The 18008-nt window shown below is 42.4% G+C and overlaps 1 protein-coding gene across 1 annotated transcript; it reads left to right on the top strand.

Annotated features, from left to right (window-relative positions):
• The first annotated feature begins 4110 nt into the window (after nt 1-4110).
• Nucleotides 4111-16205, top strand: LOC6037418 (nucleolar protein dao-5). The gene is made up of 6 exons (XM_038255905.1): nt 4111-4367; nt 4503-6178; nt 6247-7037; nt 14040-15481; nt 15543-15765; nt 15831-16205. The coding sequence occupies exons 1-6, from the start codon at nt 4355-4357 to the stop codon at nt 16057-16059; spliced, it is 4374 nt and encodes a 1457-aa protein (XP_038111833.1). The 5' UTR covers nt 4111-4354; the 3' UTR covers nt 16060-16205.
• Nucleotides 16206-18008: the final 1803 nt, after the last annotated feature.

The raw sequence follows: 18008 nt of genomic DNA, 5'->3' as shown, positions 1-18008 counted from the left end.
CTCAAAACCGATTGAATCAAATTTAGCGTTGAGTTAACACGCTGTAATTTGTCAAGCCCTTTGAAAATAACAACACAATTAATGCGTTGATTCTACCCGAACCAACTTTGAATCAAACATACAATGCATTTTGATTCAAACTAAAATTAATTGTTGTTTACACGTGCCCGCCATCTGTCAAAATTGATGTGAAATGTTTACTCCAAAACCTAGGTATGAGCAAATTCGGCGACGTTGTCAAAACCCAGGCCGATTCTTAACCGGCATACTAATAGTTCAGTTTTATTTATTTTTTAGTTTAAACAATTTTTGTTTTTTCTTAATTTCTTATTTTAGCAATTCTACTGCCGTTCTACGCATAATTGTCCCATGTCAGTTTTGGACGATTTTGACTTTATGACATTTTTAAGTTTAAGGCTAGTATGCAGATCGGAAGGAAAGGGGTCAAGAAACAGCTTTACGAACAGCAGAACAAAGGAGAGGGAGCGATTTCTTGGGGCTTTTCTTCACCCTCTCTGACTTGCTTGCGCTGCCGCTGCTGCCCATTTGATTTTTTTCTTGACCGGTTTCTTCCGAAGTGCGTTTACCGCTTTAGTATGATGTGTACTTTAAGAAAAACACATAAAATCTGGTACTTAGTTCGGAAACTCATTGAAAACAACACCAAGTCTGTTTGTCCCATCGTTAAACTTCTACGCATAAATGTCCCACCAAGTATTTTTTTACACGGAATCATTAGTTTTACTAACCATTATGTCTTGTTTATCTGTTGTATAGCAACAGAATCACAATTAAGGGTGATAAACTGCTAACTGGGGTGATAGGAGCGGCCGTGGCTGACTGGTTACGGTGTTCGCTTTGTAAGCGAATGGTCTTGGGTTCGATTCCCATCTGCTCCCAACGAGAAAGTATAGGAAATATAAATCTTGAAACTCTGAACATGTACGAAAAATCAAAGTCGCTCGAGTCGGGGTTCGATCCCACGTCCTTTGGATTGGTAAGCAAAAAAATGCTAACCACTAGGCCATCGCGACTTGATGAGCTATTACTGGAATTAGGAATACTGTTACCACCATCAACTATATACGCGCTGGGTCTTTGTCCATTTGACAAGGGTTCGGAAGTTCTAAATAACGTTTGAATCTGATTGGTCCAAACGTTCTTCAGGGCGGGGCTTGTCGACAAAGCTGAAGTACCTCGCTTGGCTAGCCAGCGTAGAAATGGGTCACCGAAGCTCGGCAGAGCTAACACCTTCCAAATGCCTATGCGAGTTATTTGCATGTATAGAATGAGAGCTAAAAATACATGGAAACAACTCAATTTGTAAGAAGCGACCGCGTGGTCCCGTTTGGTTGGTTGCACACACACACACACACACACACATAAACTGCTAACTGGGGTGATTAGGGACACATAGGGCGAATAGGAACCCACGAGACAATTATGCGTAGAAACACAGAAATCGGTAGAAAAATTTCAATCGCGTTTTTCTCAGTTGCACTTTTTTGAACATGGGACAATTATGCGTAGAACGGCAGTCTAGGGCCTTGTGGTGCGGTGGTTAGCGGCTTCGGCTGCCGATCCCTAAGTTGCATATGGGGCGCGGGTTCGATTCCCGCCTTTTCCTCCTGGCCTTCTATCGGATGGGGAAGTAAAACGTCGGTCCATTTGCGTTAAAGAGGTTTTGGGTGACTCACCACTTGCTCACCACACATAACATTCGGACGCCTAGAAATGAGCAGAAACTTGCAATAGAGACCACAAAAGACCCGGGGGTCGTTAAAGTGGATTGCTTTGCTTTTTCTAGCAATATTTGAATTTTTGAGACTCTGAACTTTTAAATGTTTGAACTTTTTTATTTATAAATCTGTGATTTTTTTTTAATTCCAAAATCCCTGCATTTTTTTATTTCTTATAAGGGTTCTAAAGTCATATGTTAATTTTTATGTATAACGGTAAAAAACACGAATAGAACCCATTACTGTTCACTTTATTTTTTCATTGTAATGCAAAAAAAAATGACAAGACAGCGAACAATCTGTCTGTCAACCGATTTCTCTCTCTACCCTCCCTTCACTAGCTCTCTTCTCTCGCTGACATACACACGCTTTCGCTCAAATGAACAGCGCGCTCCAAAATCGCTCTGAGCCGCAGTTCACGCCAAGTAAGATAGGGATAGGCTGCTTGTTTACAATGAAGGATTCGCCCCATTGAAAAGTTACTACAGAATCAGTTGTTAGACACACTGATTTATTAGGGTTGAACTGAAAAATTCTTATGAAAAGCTGGGAAATTGAACTCAGCCAATCATAATTTTTGTTTAGGGTGTAGATCGGAATCCCAGCAAGCTACAAGAGTACAAGTATAAATACAAGAGACCACAGAGGCATCGAAATCGGGTCTTAAAATGAAGCTTAACCCTCTACTGCCCAAATGTTTTTATTCACTTTTTTTTGTTATCAATTTGTGTTCTACGAAAAACTTTACTTCTCTTGTCTAATGTTTTTTCTTATTTCATTTTTAGTATTTTAATTTGCATTTATCTTATTTAGTTCATGTTTGTTTTTGGTAGCATTTGGCCTATTCTACCACCTCCTATCTTTACATTTTGCCTATCTAACTTTTTCATGTTGTTACGATTACTTTTTCAATTATTTGCTTGTTTTCACATTTTTCTACTATAAAATGGCACCATTATTATTTAAATTTAGAAAAATGCGTAAAGGCATAGTCTGGGAAACTACAAAAAATACTGCATACTTCTTTTTACTTAAAATAAAGGATATGTTAGTAAAAACACAGCTAAAGTTGACCCCTAAAAATACAGGTTTTAAAACATTGACGTCACATAAAACAAGTAAAACATCCAACCCTGAAATTTCCAAAATTTTAAGATTTTTCAATGATTTTTATGTATTAAAAATTGCTTGAAAATGGATTTTTGGCGTTTTTTTTTTTAAATCGAAGCCCGTGTAAAGGCGCGGTTGGTTTGTAGAGGGTTAAATTTGCGATATTATTGTTAACAACGATAAAGCTTATTTTTCGGAGTACAATGACCCTTTGAACGACCGCAAAGGATTTAAAATGGATAATTAAATCAATTAAAAAAATAACGTCATGATTCGAATTCCCGGACGCTTCGAAACCCGGACACTTCATCTTGTTTTACAAATTATTTGGATATAAGTTCGTATTATGAATGTCAAAACTGTGTTATTTGATGGATTCCAACATCAACTTTCATTTAAAGTTTGTTTGAACGCTGTAGTTAATGCCAAAACAATTAAATACAATAAAATTATAAGTTTACCAAAAATGCGAAACATTTCACTTGAAATATTTCATAGGCGTTCGAAGCACCGGGGAGGCAAAGCAGAAATTTATGGTTTCGATTTCCTTAAATTCTAGCAATTTTTTACATAAAATATCGATTGTTTTGATGTTAACAGCTTATTTGACACCTAAAGAATGCCACTCACTAACATTTCTGTCCAAATTTGTGCAATTCATAAGTAAAATCGAGTGTCCGGAATTCGAAGCAAAAGTGTCCGGATTTCGAATCAGCTTTTATCAGTGTCCGGGATTCGAAGCACAACAAGTCATTTTTATTTTAAAATTCTGATGAAAAATTGATAGAAAATACATATTTTGCATGCATTTTCTGGAAACTGACTGTTTATACTACATCCTTATGATATTTCTACATTTACAACTTATTACATGATTTTTTGATAGCTATAACAAAAATGATATGCTACTAAGTGTCCGGATTTCGAATCATGACGTTATAACTTCACAGAATTCATGACAGAAAAGTCCTTCTTGACAGCTCGTTCCAAGGCGACCTATCGAAAAAATGTTGTCTTGTAATTTTTTTGGTATTTAAATGAAAAAAGTGATCAGAAATGGTTTAAAAAAATTACGTAGAGCTTTTTAGGACCCTATGAAACATAATTTTATGACTCAACTCAGCTGGAGCCACGCCTTTGTCCACTTGTCTGTGATGTTTGTTATTCAACGGCTGCGCAATTTTCGCCCGCAACACTAGCGCCACCGCCGTCCGTTCCGTGAACTACCCGCCGCGAAAGAGAGGCGAAAGAGGGAAAAAATAACGTCCAGAAATCAAACAACCAACTTCAAAAACCCAGCACAATCCAAGCAAACGAGGGTCGCCGTCGCGGGCATTTTTGAGACCAACAAAAACTCATTTTCACGTTCAATTTCGCGATTTTAACGGAGTGAATTGCTGTGCAATTACGAGGAAAAGTGCGCGCGACAGCTGGGCAGTGTTTTAAAGTGGAATTTTTAGTTTTGTTTGCGTAATTTTCGGCTTTTAGTTTTCCGGCGCGCCATCATGAATCGAGGAGGTGAGTTTTGGATGGAAGGGTAAAAAAATGACCGCAGAATTGCGTGACCTGCAACGGTTTTCGTTGCCGCCGCCCTCTTGGATTTGGTCTTGTTTACAAACTTTGCTTCTTCTTTTTTTTTTCACCCGCTCGCAGAAGGAACGCCACCGGCGACCAAATCCGGCCGCAAGGTGAAGCGTCCGGCGCACTTTGACGATTCGCCGGACACCGTGGCGGCGTCCCCCGGCAAGCGAAAGGACACGACGGGGGTGTCGGAAGCGGCTTCGGCGAAGAAAACCGCCCGGAAGACGCTGGCGCTGGGTTCGGTCGGAACGCCGCCTTCGGCGAAGAATGGGTCCGATTCGGAATCTGGCGAGGTGAAGAAGTCGTCGCGCAAGACGCTGGCTAAAAATGGGGGAAGCAGTCGGGAGGAGTCGCCGGAGCCGGAAGTGGTTAAGAAGGTTGCTCCTGCTTCGGCCCGGAAGACGCTGCTCAAGTCGGCGGTTAAGAACAGTTCGGCGGATGGTGGAACGCCCAAGAAGACACCGGCCAAGAAGGTTGAAGCAGAGCCGGAGCAGGTTCCCGAGGCTGGTCCCGGGTTGTCCCGAACGGGACGTAAGATTAAGGTGCCGGCACATCTGAAGGAGTTTGAGGACGTGGTCGTGCCGGCTGTTACGGCGTCGAGAAAATCCGTTGCTCCCAAGAAGGACGAACTGGACGTGGAGGAGAAACCGATTCCGAAGACGCCGGGCAAGGCGAAGGCTGCCGTCGTGCGGCAGCTGGCCACAGAGCATGAAGACGAGAAGCCTGCGGCCAAGACGCCGGGGAAGGGAAAGTTGACCCGCAAAGCTGCTGAAGAAAGCGAGGAGGAGGAAGAGAAACCGGTGACCAAAACTCCCGGACGTGCTCGATCGGTTGCACGCAAAGCCATCGAGGAGGAAGAGGAGGTCAAACCAGCGGCCAAGACTTCAGGACGGGGTCGGTCCATGGCACGCAAACCTTCCGTTGATGAAGTGGCTTTCGAAGAAAAGCCAAAGACTTATGGTCGAGCCAGATCGGTCGCTCGTCAAACGGAGGAAGAGGACAAACCTGCGCCGAAAACTCCCGGAAAATTTGTTCGCAAAGCTGCTGAAGAACCAGAAGAGGAGACCAAACCGGCACCCAAAACCCCGGCCAGAACCAAGTCCGTGCCGCGTCGATTCGCCGATGCCGCCGACGAGGAGGAGCCCAAACCTGCCCCGAAAACTCCCGGCCGAGCCAAGTCCATGGCAGCTCGCAAGCCATCCGTGGACGAACCTGCTCCAGCTCCGAAAACGCCTGCTCGTCGAAACAAATCCATGGCTCCACAAGCGACCAAACCAGAAGAGACTGATCCGCTTGCCCTGCCAGAAGAACCCACTTCCAAGGTCGAGTCTCCCGTCAAGAAACCGGCGACCAAAACGCCCGCCAGGGCGAAGTCAGTCGCGCGCGACCCTTCCCCGGAACCATCGGTCAAACCAGATTCCTCGGAACCGGCCCCAACATCCCGCTCGGGACGCAAGATCAAGCCCAAAAAGTACTTTGGCGAGTTCGAGCAGGACGAATCGGTCCCGACGGTGGTGGCCACGGCAGCAGCAACCCCCAAAGTCGTCTCTGCGTCCCCGGTGAAGACCGCTTCGCCGAAGGTTGCGGCCCCGTCGCCGATCCGTTCACCGCAGCAAATCGTGAAGAAGGGCTCGCCGTACGCGCCGAAAAAGGACACTCCGGTGGCGGCGACGACGTCGCCGGTTAAGCGACTCAGCGTCCCGGCGCAGCAACCACCGGCGGCGGTGTCCACCAAGAAGGCCAAAAAGGTAATTGACTTTGGAAGCGTTGAAGTTTGAACTCTTGTTAATTTTTTTTGCCTAATATATCCTTCCAGGACGACGATGGCGAAAGCTCGCCGTTCAAGATTTCCCCGGCGACGGAGGAGCGCCAAATCACCAAGCGCAACGTCAACGACCATCACCACCTGAAGCCGGAAACGCCGATACCCGCATCACCGGTGGCCGCCCCTAAAGCCGTCTCTCCGCCCAAGAAGGCCTCGCCCAAGCCGCTGGCAGTGTCGACCTCCGACCCGGAAATCATTCTCGACCGCGACCCGCTGGCCAGTAGCAGCAGCTCCAGCGTTCCAACTGAATCTTCCGCCGAATCTACCGCCCCAGCGAAGAAGGAAGAAGAGCAGGAGGAAGAGCCACAGCAGGAGACCAAGCCAAAGCGCGGCCGCAAGACACTGCCCGCTGCGTCATCGTCCACCGAAGACTCCGAACCGAAACCGGCGCCCAAGACGCCCGGTCGCAAGACCATGGCGGCCGCGCCAGCTCCGGCACTTGAAGAGCCCGGCAGCAGCCGTTCCGGCCGCAAGATCAAGCCGAAAAAGTTCTTTGACGATGCGGAAGCGACGGCGGCGGTGACCAAGTCGGCTGCGAAGCCGGTCAAACCGGAGACGTCGGCCACCCCGGCCGGACGTGGCAAGAGGAAGACGATTGCACCGGTGGTAAGCTCGGAAGAGGATGAAGACGAGAAGCAGAAGAAGAAGAAGCAAAATGATGACGAGGATGAGCCGAAGGCGAGCGTGTCGCGCGAGGAGATTATGGCCATCGTTGGGGACTTCCAGGATGAGGCGCCGCCAGCGGTGGTGACGGAGGCTACGGAAGCCGAACCCATCAACGGGTAAGTGAAAAAGAGTGCGCGTGTGAACGAGAGAGAGAGAGAGTGAGCTGCTGCAATATTAGAGCTTGATAAGAGAGAGAAAAAAACTGTTAGTCGCGAGGACTCTTGAAACTTTTACACTTCTATTGTTCAAAGTGATTTTGAATACTTTGTCTTGTTACCGTTCTTTTTTTTACATTCTTTCTGCACAAACTGCAATGCTTATGCTTTCATGACTGCACTTTTTAAAATGTATTCGATTAAACTGAAACATATCGGAATTAAACGCGATTGAATTGCTCGAGCAAAAGCAATCTTCAGACTAAAACCTGCGCGTTTTCATTTCACCCACCCAGCCAATCCCTTCATCTTCATCTTCTTTCGTTGCTCACCTGTTTTGGCTTTGAACGTTTCTAGCTTGGTGGTCCTTTTCGGTGGTATGACTGTTAACTCCGCTCGAAATTTGTTGCTTTTTTTTAATTAAGTCCTTTTCGGCTCTCCCACCGAAAGTACCAAAAGTACACAAAAGGAAAAGTGAGATTTTGTATTTGGCGTAAAGGGCAAAATCACTTTAATAATTTATCCTAACTAAAAACAAAAAAAAACTACTGAAATATTCAAAATCACTAAAACGATGAAAATGTTCCTCTGGAGAAACAGGTCACTACTGCCTTCATCCGTTGATGCTGGTTGGTTTTCCCACGGTTGCTGACTGAAGCCTGGGGGTGTTTTATTCTCTGCAACTTATAGCCGCTGATTCAACGGCAATGGCTGCAGATTTGGAACCGAACAGATCCCGCTCCAGGTGACACCAAAGCAGGAAAATCCACGCCCGTGAATGCTGGTGGAGTTTTGCGACGATTTGGTTGGTGCCTCGTCGTCGCTTGCTGCCGAATTTCCACAAATTCGGCTCGTCTTGGGCAGCTCCGATTCTTCGTCGAACGGTCGCCACCACAGTTGAAGCATTTCGCGTTGAAGCTTTTCCATCCCTGTCTTGTTGAAGAAATCCCGAACAAAGTACTGCTAGGTAGCAGAATTTTGAATCTATCAGCACACAAGCGAATGGAAGCTCGTTAAGTTCCAGATTTGACTAACCCGGTCAGCCAGTTTCGCACCGATACGATGACGATGTATTCACAAAAATTGGCGCAACCTAGGAGAAGTTGAACGAAGTCTCCTTCTCGCTCACGTCCGCAGGGAGCGTCCTTGCTCAAACTGCCTGGTTTTGCGGGTAGCGCATCGGCATTCTTTAACTTCTTCAAATCTACCGATCCTACCCGGTACTGTGTCAGCTCTGCACAGTTTGAGCATCGCACACTGCAATAGTCCACCGTGTACAAATAAGAGGCCTTTGAATGTATTCGGCAAATGCGTTGTATGGGAAGTCGTCCTAAAAGAATTTCGGACAGGTTGGCTGCTGCTTGGGAAATTTTACACTGTAGAGGTGGGCAAAACCGCTCTTTTTAGGAGCCGCTCATTTTCGTTCGCTCATTAAAAAGAGCCGCTATTTTGAACGGCTCTTTCGCTCTTTTTAAAAAACAATTATAAAATGATTATTTTTTTAGGATGATATATTTTTTAAAGTTATTTCATATTGGACTTTTACAAAACATTTGATCTCTTTGTAAATTTTTCTACTCGAATCAAAAAGTTGAAATAATTGAATGGCATCCAAACTTAAATCAAGGATTTTAAAGAAATCGCTTACGAGCAATTCCAGCTCAAATCAGGAATTTTTCTGGTACTTTTGTACCCGACCCTCTCCGATTTCAATGAAACTTTGTAGACATGTTTTCCTAGGCCTAAATAAGCCATTTTTGTGTATATGGAACCAATAGTACTCGAAAATAACATTTAAGAAGGGCGTAAGGTATTTAAATATTTTTGTATTTTGTAATTTAAAAATTACTGTATCTCGAAGCCGTTGCGTCGTATCAAAAAGTGGTCAAAGACAAACTTGTAGGAAATTGAACGGGCTTTCTGAAAAAAATACACTGAAACAAAAATACACGCCACATCTTTGAGATTTTTAGATTTTTAAGTCCAAAACTTAAATTTAAAGGAGATGTCACGATTTTTTTTCGTTCAAAATTTTTGAGGAAATAGCCTAAAATGTTACCAAAAGACTGACGAAAAATGCAGGATGGTATGTCTCTCCTAAAAAAATACAAAAATCATTTACTAAAACTGTTTTTTAGAAAAGTGGTCTAAACGTCAAAATATTTGAAAACCGTCAGTAGGAATCGATTCTCCAGACAATTTTACATAAAAGTCTCCATATTGACCATTTTCCTAGCTCCAATCCTTGGGAAGATACAGCGGTTTTAAAAATAAAAATGTTGAAAAAACGCGTTTTTTGGTGGTTTTTGACAATTTCTATATGACAGACTTGGTTTTACAGTCTCGAAAATATTTTTACCGGAAAGCTCGTCCAATTTCCCATAAGATTGCCTTGGACAGCTTTTCAATTTGATGTATGGGCTTACAGATATAAGCTTTATTACATTGCTAATAACTAAAACTAGAATATTTTTTTCAGTGTGGTAGAAACCAGGATAGTAAATTTGCTTACGTAAATATAAAAACGATATAAATCAAAAAGCTGTCCAAGGCAATCTTATGGGAAATTGGACGAGCTTTCCGGTAAAAATAGACTGAATAGACTGAAAAACCAAGTCTGTCATATAGAAATTGTTTTAAAACCGCTGTATCTTCACAAGGATTGGAGCTAGGAAAATGGTCAATACGGAGACTTTTATGTAAAATTGTCTGGAAAATCGATTCCCTGCCGGTTTTTGAAAATTTTGACGTTTAGACCACTTTTCAAAAAACAGTTTTATAAATGATTTTTGTATTTTTTTAGGAGAACATACCATCCTGCATTTTTCGTCAGTCTTTTGGTAGGCTATTTCTCAAAAATTTTGAACGAAAAAAATCGTGACATCACCTTGAAATTTAACTTTTAAACTTAAAATTGAAAAATCCCATAGAAGTGGCGTGTATTTTTGTTTCAGTGTATTTTTTCAAAAGCCCGTCAATTTCCTACAAGTTTGTCTTTGACCACTTTTGATACGACGCAACGGCTTCGAGATACAGTAATTTTTAAATTACAAAATACAAAAATATTTAAATACCTTACGCCCTTCTAAAATGTTATTTTCGAGTACTATTGGTTCCATATACACAAAAATGGCTTATATAGGCCTAGGATAACATGTCTACAAAGTTTCATTGAAATCGGAGAGGGTCGGGTACAAAAGTACCAGAAAAATTCCTGATTTGAGCTGGAATTGCTCTTACAATTTTAAAATTGCCAAAATTGAACTACATTCTGTGAACTCTTTTCTACATTCTGATTTAAACTATTAAGTCTATATATGTAGGGTTGTTACGGACGGCACGTTTCGCGCGGATCTGGCGCGGATTTGCTGGCTAATTTTGCTCAGGCGCGGATTTCGCGTGGATGGCAATTTTGAAAATGTTAGTTTGTATTTTCTTAGTACGAAACGTCGAAAAATGAAGATAAAGATTATGTAGAAATTGTTTTTTAAATGTTTTTTGTCATTTCTTAACATCTCCGGCTCTGAATATTTAAACCTTTTTTTAATTTTATTCTGGATTTATTCAATTTTTAATTTTGTAAATCAAATATTACAAACTTTTCCCTGAGATATAGACACTAGAATGTGTAACAAAAACTATTATTGGGGCTTGTTCTGGTGGGCGCCAAATATGAGCTTAATTGGACGTAACAGAAGCTGGCCTCCACTTTAGAATTTTGGAATGGAATTTAATCGGTAGAAATATTTTATTTTTTTCTAAATTTAAACATTCTTGGCGAAAATAAAAAGATCAGAACATTCCAAATTCAAAGCTTCAGAAATTCAAAAATTCATAAAAAATTGTTTTAATAGTTTTTATAATAACAAAAAAAAAACAAAATACATATTTTTTTATCGTAATTTAAAAAATCTGAAATTTCGAAATTCAAAATTTTAGCAGTCTGAAATTCAAAATACAAAAAATTTGAATATTAAAAAAAAATCTAAATTTAAAAGTCAAAATTTAAAAACTAAAAAATATCAAATTTAAAACAATATAGAAAAAATTTCTCAAATCTAAAATGATTTTAGTATCCTTAAGCTTATAAATTCGTAAATTCTTAAATTCTAAAATCCTAAATTCTAAAATTCAAAAATTTAAAAAATTCTTAAATTCGTAAATTCTTAAATGTTTTTATTTTTAAATTCTTAGTTCTTAAATTCTTAAATTCTTGAATTCCACAATTTTTGAAGTCCTATTTTATGTAAGAGATTTTGAAATTATGAGAAGACATTATTTTAAAATATCACAAATTAAATTTCTTTCGGAGAGAAATTTTAGTGAGGATTTTGGATTACAAACTGTATAAAAAATCTTAGATTTTGAATATTTAGACTTTCGAAATTTAAAATTTTATCATATTATAATTTTAGATTTTGATTTAATTTTGAGGTTATATTTTTGAAGTTAAATTTTTGGGTTTTTAAATATTGTATTTTCTATTTAGAAGATTTTTTTCTTGACCCTTGCCTTGACCGTCTCTTGAGGATTTTTTTTAATGGTTTTATTGCTTTCATTCTTTCGGAGCCTTTAACCATAAAACGAGTTTTTTTTTATCAAATACTTCCTGATTTAGTTTTTCTTCATTGAAAAATAAAATTTCTTAAATGTTGGTCGCGATATTTTTTTTAAATGGCGTGGATTTTGCGCGGTTTCGGATTCTAGGTCGGCGCGGATTTGGCGCGGATTTTTTTCGACTCTCCCGTAACAACCCTACATATGCTGAAGTTTAATCGGACAAGAGAATTTAATACTTTTTTTTCCTAAAGTAGATGTTTGGTAATATATGACAACTAGAGCATCCAATTTCCCGGAGTTACAAAATTCCCGGGAAACAGGAAATTTTTAACAAATTTCCCGGAAAATTTTGGAATATTTTAAATTTATAAAAAATTGATCTTATCCTGCTTCAAAATTGTATAGAACAGCAACTTTAATGTTTAAAATAAATGTGAGGGTCAATTAATGCCTTGACTGCTTTTAAAAATCTTACAACTTTATAAAACTATTGAAAATTTTCTAATTTTATATGCTGTCTTTCAACTCCTACCAAATGCAAAAAATAATCAATTGATTTTTTTTGAGAAATATTATTTTTAGATCAAATTTTGAATCAGTGAGTAAAATTCATGCTTTTCAACAATGAAAATACTTTTAAATTTGTCTCTGTTACCATTTCAAGGGAATATGTTTAAGAAATTATGTTTTTCATGGCAATTAACTTGTTCTAGACCGTAATGTTATCAACAAATCTTATTTTAACGATTTTTAGGCAAAATTTTGACTTTTTATCAATATAACCTAAAATTTATGTGTATATTGTTAAAAAGCCTTGCGTGGCCTACCCCAGTACATGTTTTGCAAAATAATAATCTTGAGACAAACCTTACCAGTTGGAAATAAATATAAAACAGAATGAAATCCTATCATTTTTACCCCGTTTTACAATAAATTCTTATTAGTTCAATATCCGCAGTAGAATAAAATGACTAAAATTAAGTTAGGTTCTTTCATAATTTTTTTATTTAAAAAAAATTTCAAAAAAATCGGACCAAAAAGTAAAGAAAATGTACACGCAGAAAAATATGGCATATTTGAATCAACAAAACGTTTTGTTGATTTGAAAATCAAGATTTTTGTTGAATCAACGCTAAACGTCAAAGCAACTTTTTCAAAACAACAAAAGATTTTTGTGGAATTAAGAATAGCAAGGTTTGTTTCAACGCAAAATCGGCGTTGATTATATTCAACAAAAATTTTGTTGAATCAAACCTCGTACAGGCTGATTCTACAAAATATTTTTCTGCGTACCGCTTGAATTTCGGAAATTCCCGGAAAATTTATAAATTTCCCGGGAAACGGGAAATATTATTTTTCGGGAATTCCCGAGATTTTTTTCCCCGAGACGGAAAATTGGACTCTCTAATGAAAACATAAGCAGTTTTAAGTGCTCTTATTTGTATTTTGGTAATACATTAATTTACGATTAGTTGTACAATGATTTTTTTTTCATTTTGTTCAGAAAATCATTTACTTTTGGAATTTCAAAGAAAAGTACTGCCCCTGATCACATAAATGTCCCATATGCATTTTCATCACTTTTGAGTTATTGATGCAGTTTGGTTCAAAATCGTGTGCTCTTTCCGAAAAGCCTATAACATCCAGTACTTTGTACTAGAAATCAGGAGGCAATCCAGTTTTTCCGTGAAAACTTAACACGTAGCCTTATGTATGGGACAAACTTCAAATGCGTTTTTCTCAGCTTGCTGTTTTTGCATATGGGACATTTATGCGAACATGGGCAGAGTAGGAGTCTGAAAATGAGTTTAAAATCTTTATAAGTGGTGCTTGGCAGCAATGATAATTTGGGATTATAAATTTTATGCTACAATTTGTTCAAAATTCAATAAAATATTTTTATAACAATTTTCAAAAATAATCCATCTTGGAACGGTTCTTTCAACAGACCAATGTTAAAAAAGAACCGCGGTGAACCGTGAACCGGCTCTATGAGCGGCTCGCTCATTTTTTTGCCCACCTCTATTTTACAGTGCGCGGTGCATTTTCATTGTGCGTTCTGTTCAATGATTTCGTCTGAACATTTATAAATAAGCTAATCAATATTATTATCCATCAAAATGACCACCTGTCCTATGAACAGGTTGAACAGGTGGACGCGACGCCTCTGCTTAAGGAGCTATTACACTACCGCAAACAAACAAACAAACTCGCACTTTTTTCGTGCGGCAAACTCGAAAACAAGTCAAAATGTATGCAGGCTGACGTTTGTACTAACAAATCCAGACACACAAACAAAGCAAACAAACTGTCAACAAGTTTGTTTGTTTGCCGTAATGTAATAGCTCCTTTAGATAACTCATTGATAACTTGATATAAATTCTTATTATTATTCCATAACAGAACAACTCCAGAAAAATCCGATGCCGCGCCAAACACTGACGAAATTTCAGCAGCCGAAGAAGTTGAACAGCCAGCAGAAGAGCCCACATCTGCTGCCACCATCCCCGAACCGGAAATCCAGGACTCCACCGAGGCCGCCGTCGAGGAAGTCGCTCCCGAGTCTGCCGGAAATTTTCCCGAGACCCCGATCGAACAGACACCTCCTTTAGCAGCGCTACCGCAGCAGACCACAGCGGAGGCAGTCCCCGACGATCCTGTGCCCTCAGCTGAGGAACCGTCGGTTGCCGAAACAGCGGAAGCATCCGCCAGCAGTGCCTTCTCCGAGGCATTGCTCGTTGAGGAGGAGTCTGCAGGCGCCGCCGCCGCCGCCACCGCAGGGCCGACGGTAGAGGAGAAGATGGAGGAGCTGTTTGAGTCGGTGGAGTTTTTGGAGGAGTCGGGTCGGTTGAGTGACGTTGCGGCAGCAGCGGCCGCAGTTTCGGACGATGTACCTGCCGAGCTGTTGGCGCAGGAGCTCGGGGAGGTGATGGGTGAAGTTGGTGAAGCTGTTGGGGAAGAGCAGGAGAAAGAGGTGGTGCCGGAGAAGGAGGTGGTGCCGGAGGAAGAGGTGGTGCCGGAGGAGGAACCAGCGGTTGCGGAACCAGCTGAAGCAGCTGTTGAGCCACAGGAACCGGATCAGACGGATGATTTGGACAACACGGAGGCGCCTTCGGCGCTTGAAGATTCTACGCAAGAGTCCGTTGCACCGGCAGAGGACGAGTTGAACAAGACGGAGCCTCCGGCATCGCTGAATGACACCGCAGAGGACGTGGCTCAAAACGAGGAGGATTTGTTCTCGACCAGCATGCCGGACTCGGTTGATGAGTTTTTCGCGGAAAACGACCGCGACCAGGAGTCGATTACGGTACTGCCGGAAGCTCCCAAGCAGAAGGAACCGGTGCTGGAGCAGGAAGAGCTGGATCTCGTCGGTAAACTGCCGGAACCGCAGCAGTCTTCGAGCAACACGGTGGCGTTCGTAGAAGTTCCGGACACTCCGGTCGTGGCAATCAAACAGCCAACTCCGACAACGCCAAAGACTCCCGAATCAAAGCCAGCGATCGCCAAGGACGATGACTACTCTCCGGACAAACCGGACGCCCAAGAGCAGGCCAGCGTTCCCGTGCAGGCGCCGGAGATCATCGAAATCTTTGACAGTCCGATCGTCGCTACGGCCCTGGAACCGGCGCCGAGTCAGGCCACCAGCACTCCGGTGGGAAAAAGCACCGCCGGCAAGTTGACCGTCAAGGAACGGCTCATCCAGAACAACCGCAAGAGGTCGCTGTCGGCGAGCGATGCCGACTTGAGCACCAAGAAGATCGTCACATTCCACAGTCCGGCCAACAGCACGATCATGGTCGAGACGTTGGATGAGCGGCTCAAGAAGAGCCTCAAGGCGGACAGCAGTAAGTATTGTTTGGTCGTTTTCGTCCTTCAAATTAAATCACTGTACAATTCGATTCACAGAATCCAAAAACGGCCGCAAGCGGTCCCTGTCGGAGCACAAGGAGATGGGAGCAGCGGACGGACCAAGCCGTCCAAGATCAGCAAGCTACCCAACTTTAAAACATCCACCAGAACCAGTTCAGCCGGATGGAATCGATTGCCGAGTATCAGAACCGAAAGGCGCAACGTGCGAAGGAGATCCTTACGAACAGTGCCACCAAGAGTCCGGCCCCCGCGCGGAATGGTAAGTGTTCTGCGGAACGACAACCAGGAGCCTAAATACCTAACCAACTTTTTTTTGTCTCGCAGCAACTCCCCAGAAATCTGCCCCCCAATCTGGTCAAAAGAACGGCGCTGGCGTCGCTACGCAGCTGAAATTCGGCGCTGCCAAGCCGGCGTCACACTCTACTGCAGCCCCGTCCTCGTCCTCCTCCTCCTCCGCCGCGGCCAAGCTACTCTCGGACGAGGCCCGCCAGGAGAAGCGACAGCAGCAGTTCAAGGCCGCCTTCAAGCCCAGAAGCGAGGACGGTGCAGGTAAGTCACAGCAGGATGCCCCGGACGGAGCGCGGCGTGTCGTCGAGCAGAGCCGCCACAAGCAGCACCAGATTCTGAAGGGCGTCCGCACGAACAAGCGGTTCGAGCTGCTCATGAAGTTCCGGGACGCGGCGCAGGATTAAGGCGACATCTAGTGACCCCTGTAGTTTGTAGGAGAAACCCCCCTTTCTTTTGTGTATTAGCGCATCAACTGAAACCCTCATATTTTACACTCATTATCATTATTATTATTATAAACTAACTCTTGAAAAACGAGAACCAGCTGAGCTCGATTGAATTGTTTACATTAAATTTTACTGACTGCAAATTTAGCGTTTAACTGCCCTTCCCGATCGGGAAACGGACGCTGGAGCAATATTGGATTGTTTTTTTTATACTATACTCTTAATTTCAACTTTATTTTTCATCTCTTTAAAAATTGCCGCTAACGGGAAGACACAGTGCATAGTCGGCGTTCATGTTAGATTGTTGGTAGTTTGTAAGAATGTAATGCACGCGGACACCATATTTTTGGCACGTGGTGGAAGGCATTCGCGCGAGCCCCCCCGCGGCATCACGTGGTCCCAGTTTCTGTATAGAATCGTATAGCTCGTAACGGATAATGCATTTTAGACCTATGAAATAAATGGAAGCAAGTGAAATATCAAACCAAAAACATCCAACGGGGGTGCGGTGTAGTGTTGTCATCCGAACGGTTCCCTCACTCTCTGAAGCGTTGCGCAGCAGTGGTCTGGATGACAGTTGGTTCTGTAGACACGGGTTTTCTCGGAATTGTACTTGATAGCCATATCTCTGCGGATTTTCAACAGAATTTAATGCTTCCGGCATTCGACTGGTAATTAGCTGTACTTTCAGGAAAAAAATATTGATTAAATGAAGAGCTCACCCCAACTAAAATGGAACGCCGCTGAAAAATTTCCTTTTAAGTCCTTTTTTAAAAAAACCCCGATTTAATATCACCAGAGGTGAAATAGAGCCTTTCTTACAAAATGATGAAACTCCGAAAAATATATTGGTGCAACGAGGGGCGGGACAGTAGTAAAAAATTAAATAAATTAATTAATTAACTGCCAAAATTAATTAATTAACGAGGAATTAACTTTTGTGGACGATCAAAACATTGCCACCTCTTTTTACACCACATTGGTTTGACCTCGGGTTTGACAGTCTGACATCTCGCGTGTTTGTTTTTGTTGTGTTGTAGAAACGTTTTGTTACCAAGATCGTGCGGTGCTGGGGAACCTAGTAGGGAACCAATTCTAGAAGGCGGACAATCCGGAGGGCCCAGATTCACAAATGAAGTGTCCTGCGCTGATGCTTTGGCCGCGCAGCAGGCGGCTTGCCAGAAGCGGTTTCCAGTGACGTTTTCGTCGACACAACCGCCAAGTCCGCATCGTCCACTAACTTCCAGAAAACCGCCGTGACCGATACGATCCTTAGCCCATCAACGACCAGACCGAGCTGCAGCCCCTGTCACTGTCTTTGCTGTACCGTAAAGAGCGGTCTCCTGGCACGAATCCAAGGCTACTGTTTCTACAACAACACCGGATCCGGGACAAAATCTCGAAGCGGGTAGCCGAGTGCAACAGCAGCATCGACGGAGGATGACTGGGAGAATTAATGAAAGTCGTGACGAGTGTTTTTCCGGGACTGGACATGGGAAAGGCCGGTTCAAATGGAAATGTACGATATGGGTAATCTACCAACGTGGTAAATTCACAAAAACAATACAATTTGTTTCTATCTTTGTTGTAGGTAAAAATTTGGACATTTTCATCATGCTGGCAGAGGCCCAGGAGGAATTTATCAACAGCACCGGGAAGCAGCTACCTTCCCAACAGTAGGAGGAGCTTGTTTTGAGTCGTAACTGGTCTACGGCGATCAACATCGTGAAGCCGGCGCCCCAGCAGCAGCTGGACACAATGCAGAGTG

This window comes from Culex quinquefasciatus, chromosome 1 (assembly GCF_015732765.1).
Source record: "Culex quinquefasciatus strain JHB chromosome 1, VPISU_Cqui_1.0_pri_paternal, whole genome shotgun sequence".
Taxonomy (NCBI): domain Eukaryota; kingdom Metazoa; phylum Arthropoda; class Insecta; order Diptera; family Culicidae; genus Culex; species Culex quinquefasciatus.
Note: the sequence above shows the minus strand (reverse complement) of the source record. Positions and strands in the feature narration are given on the sequence as shown.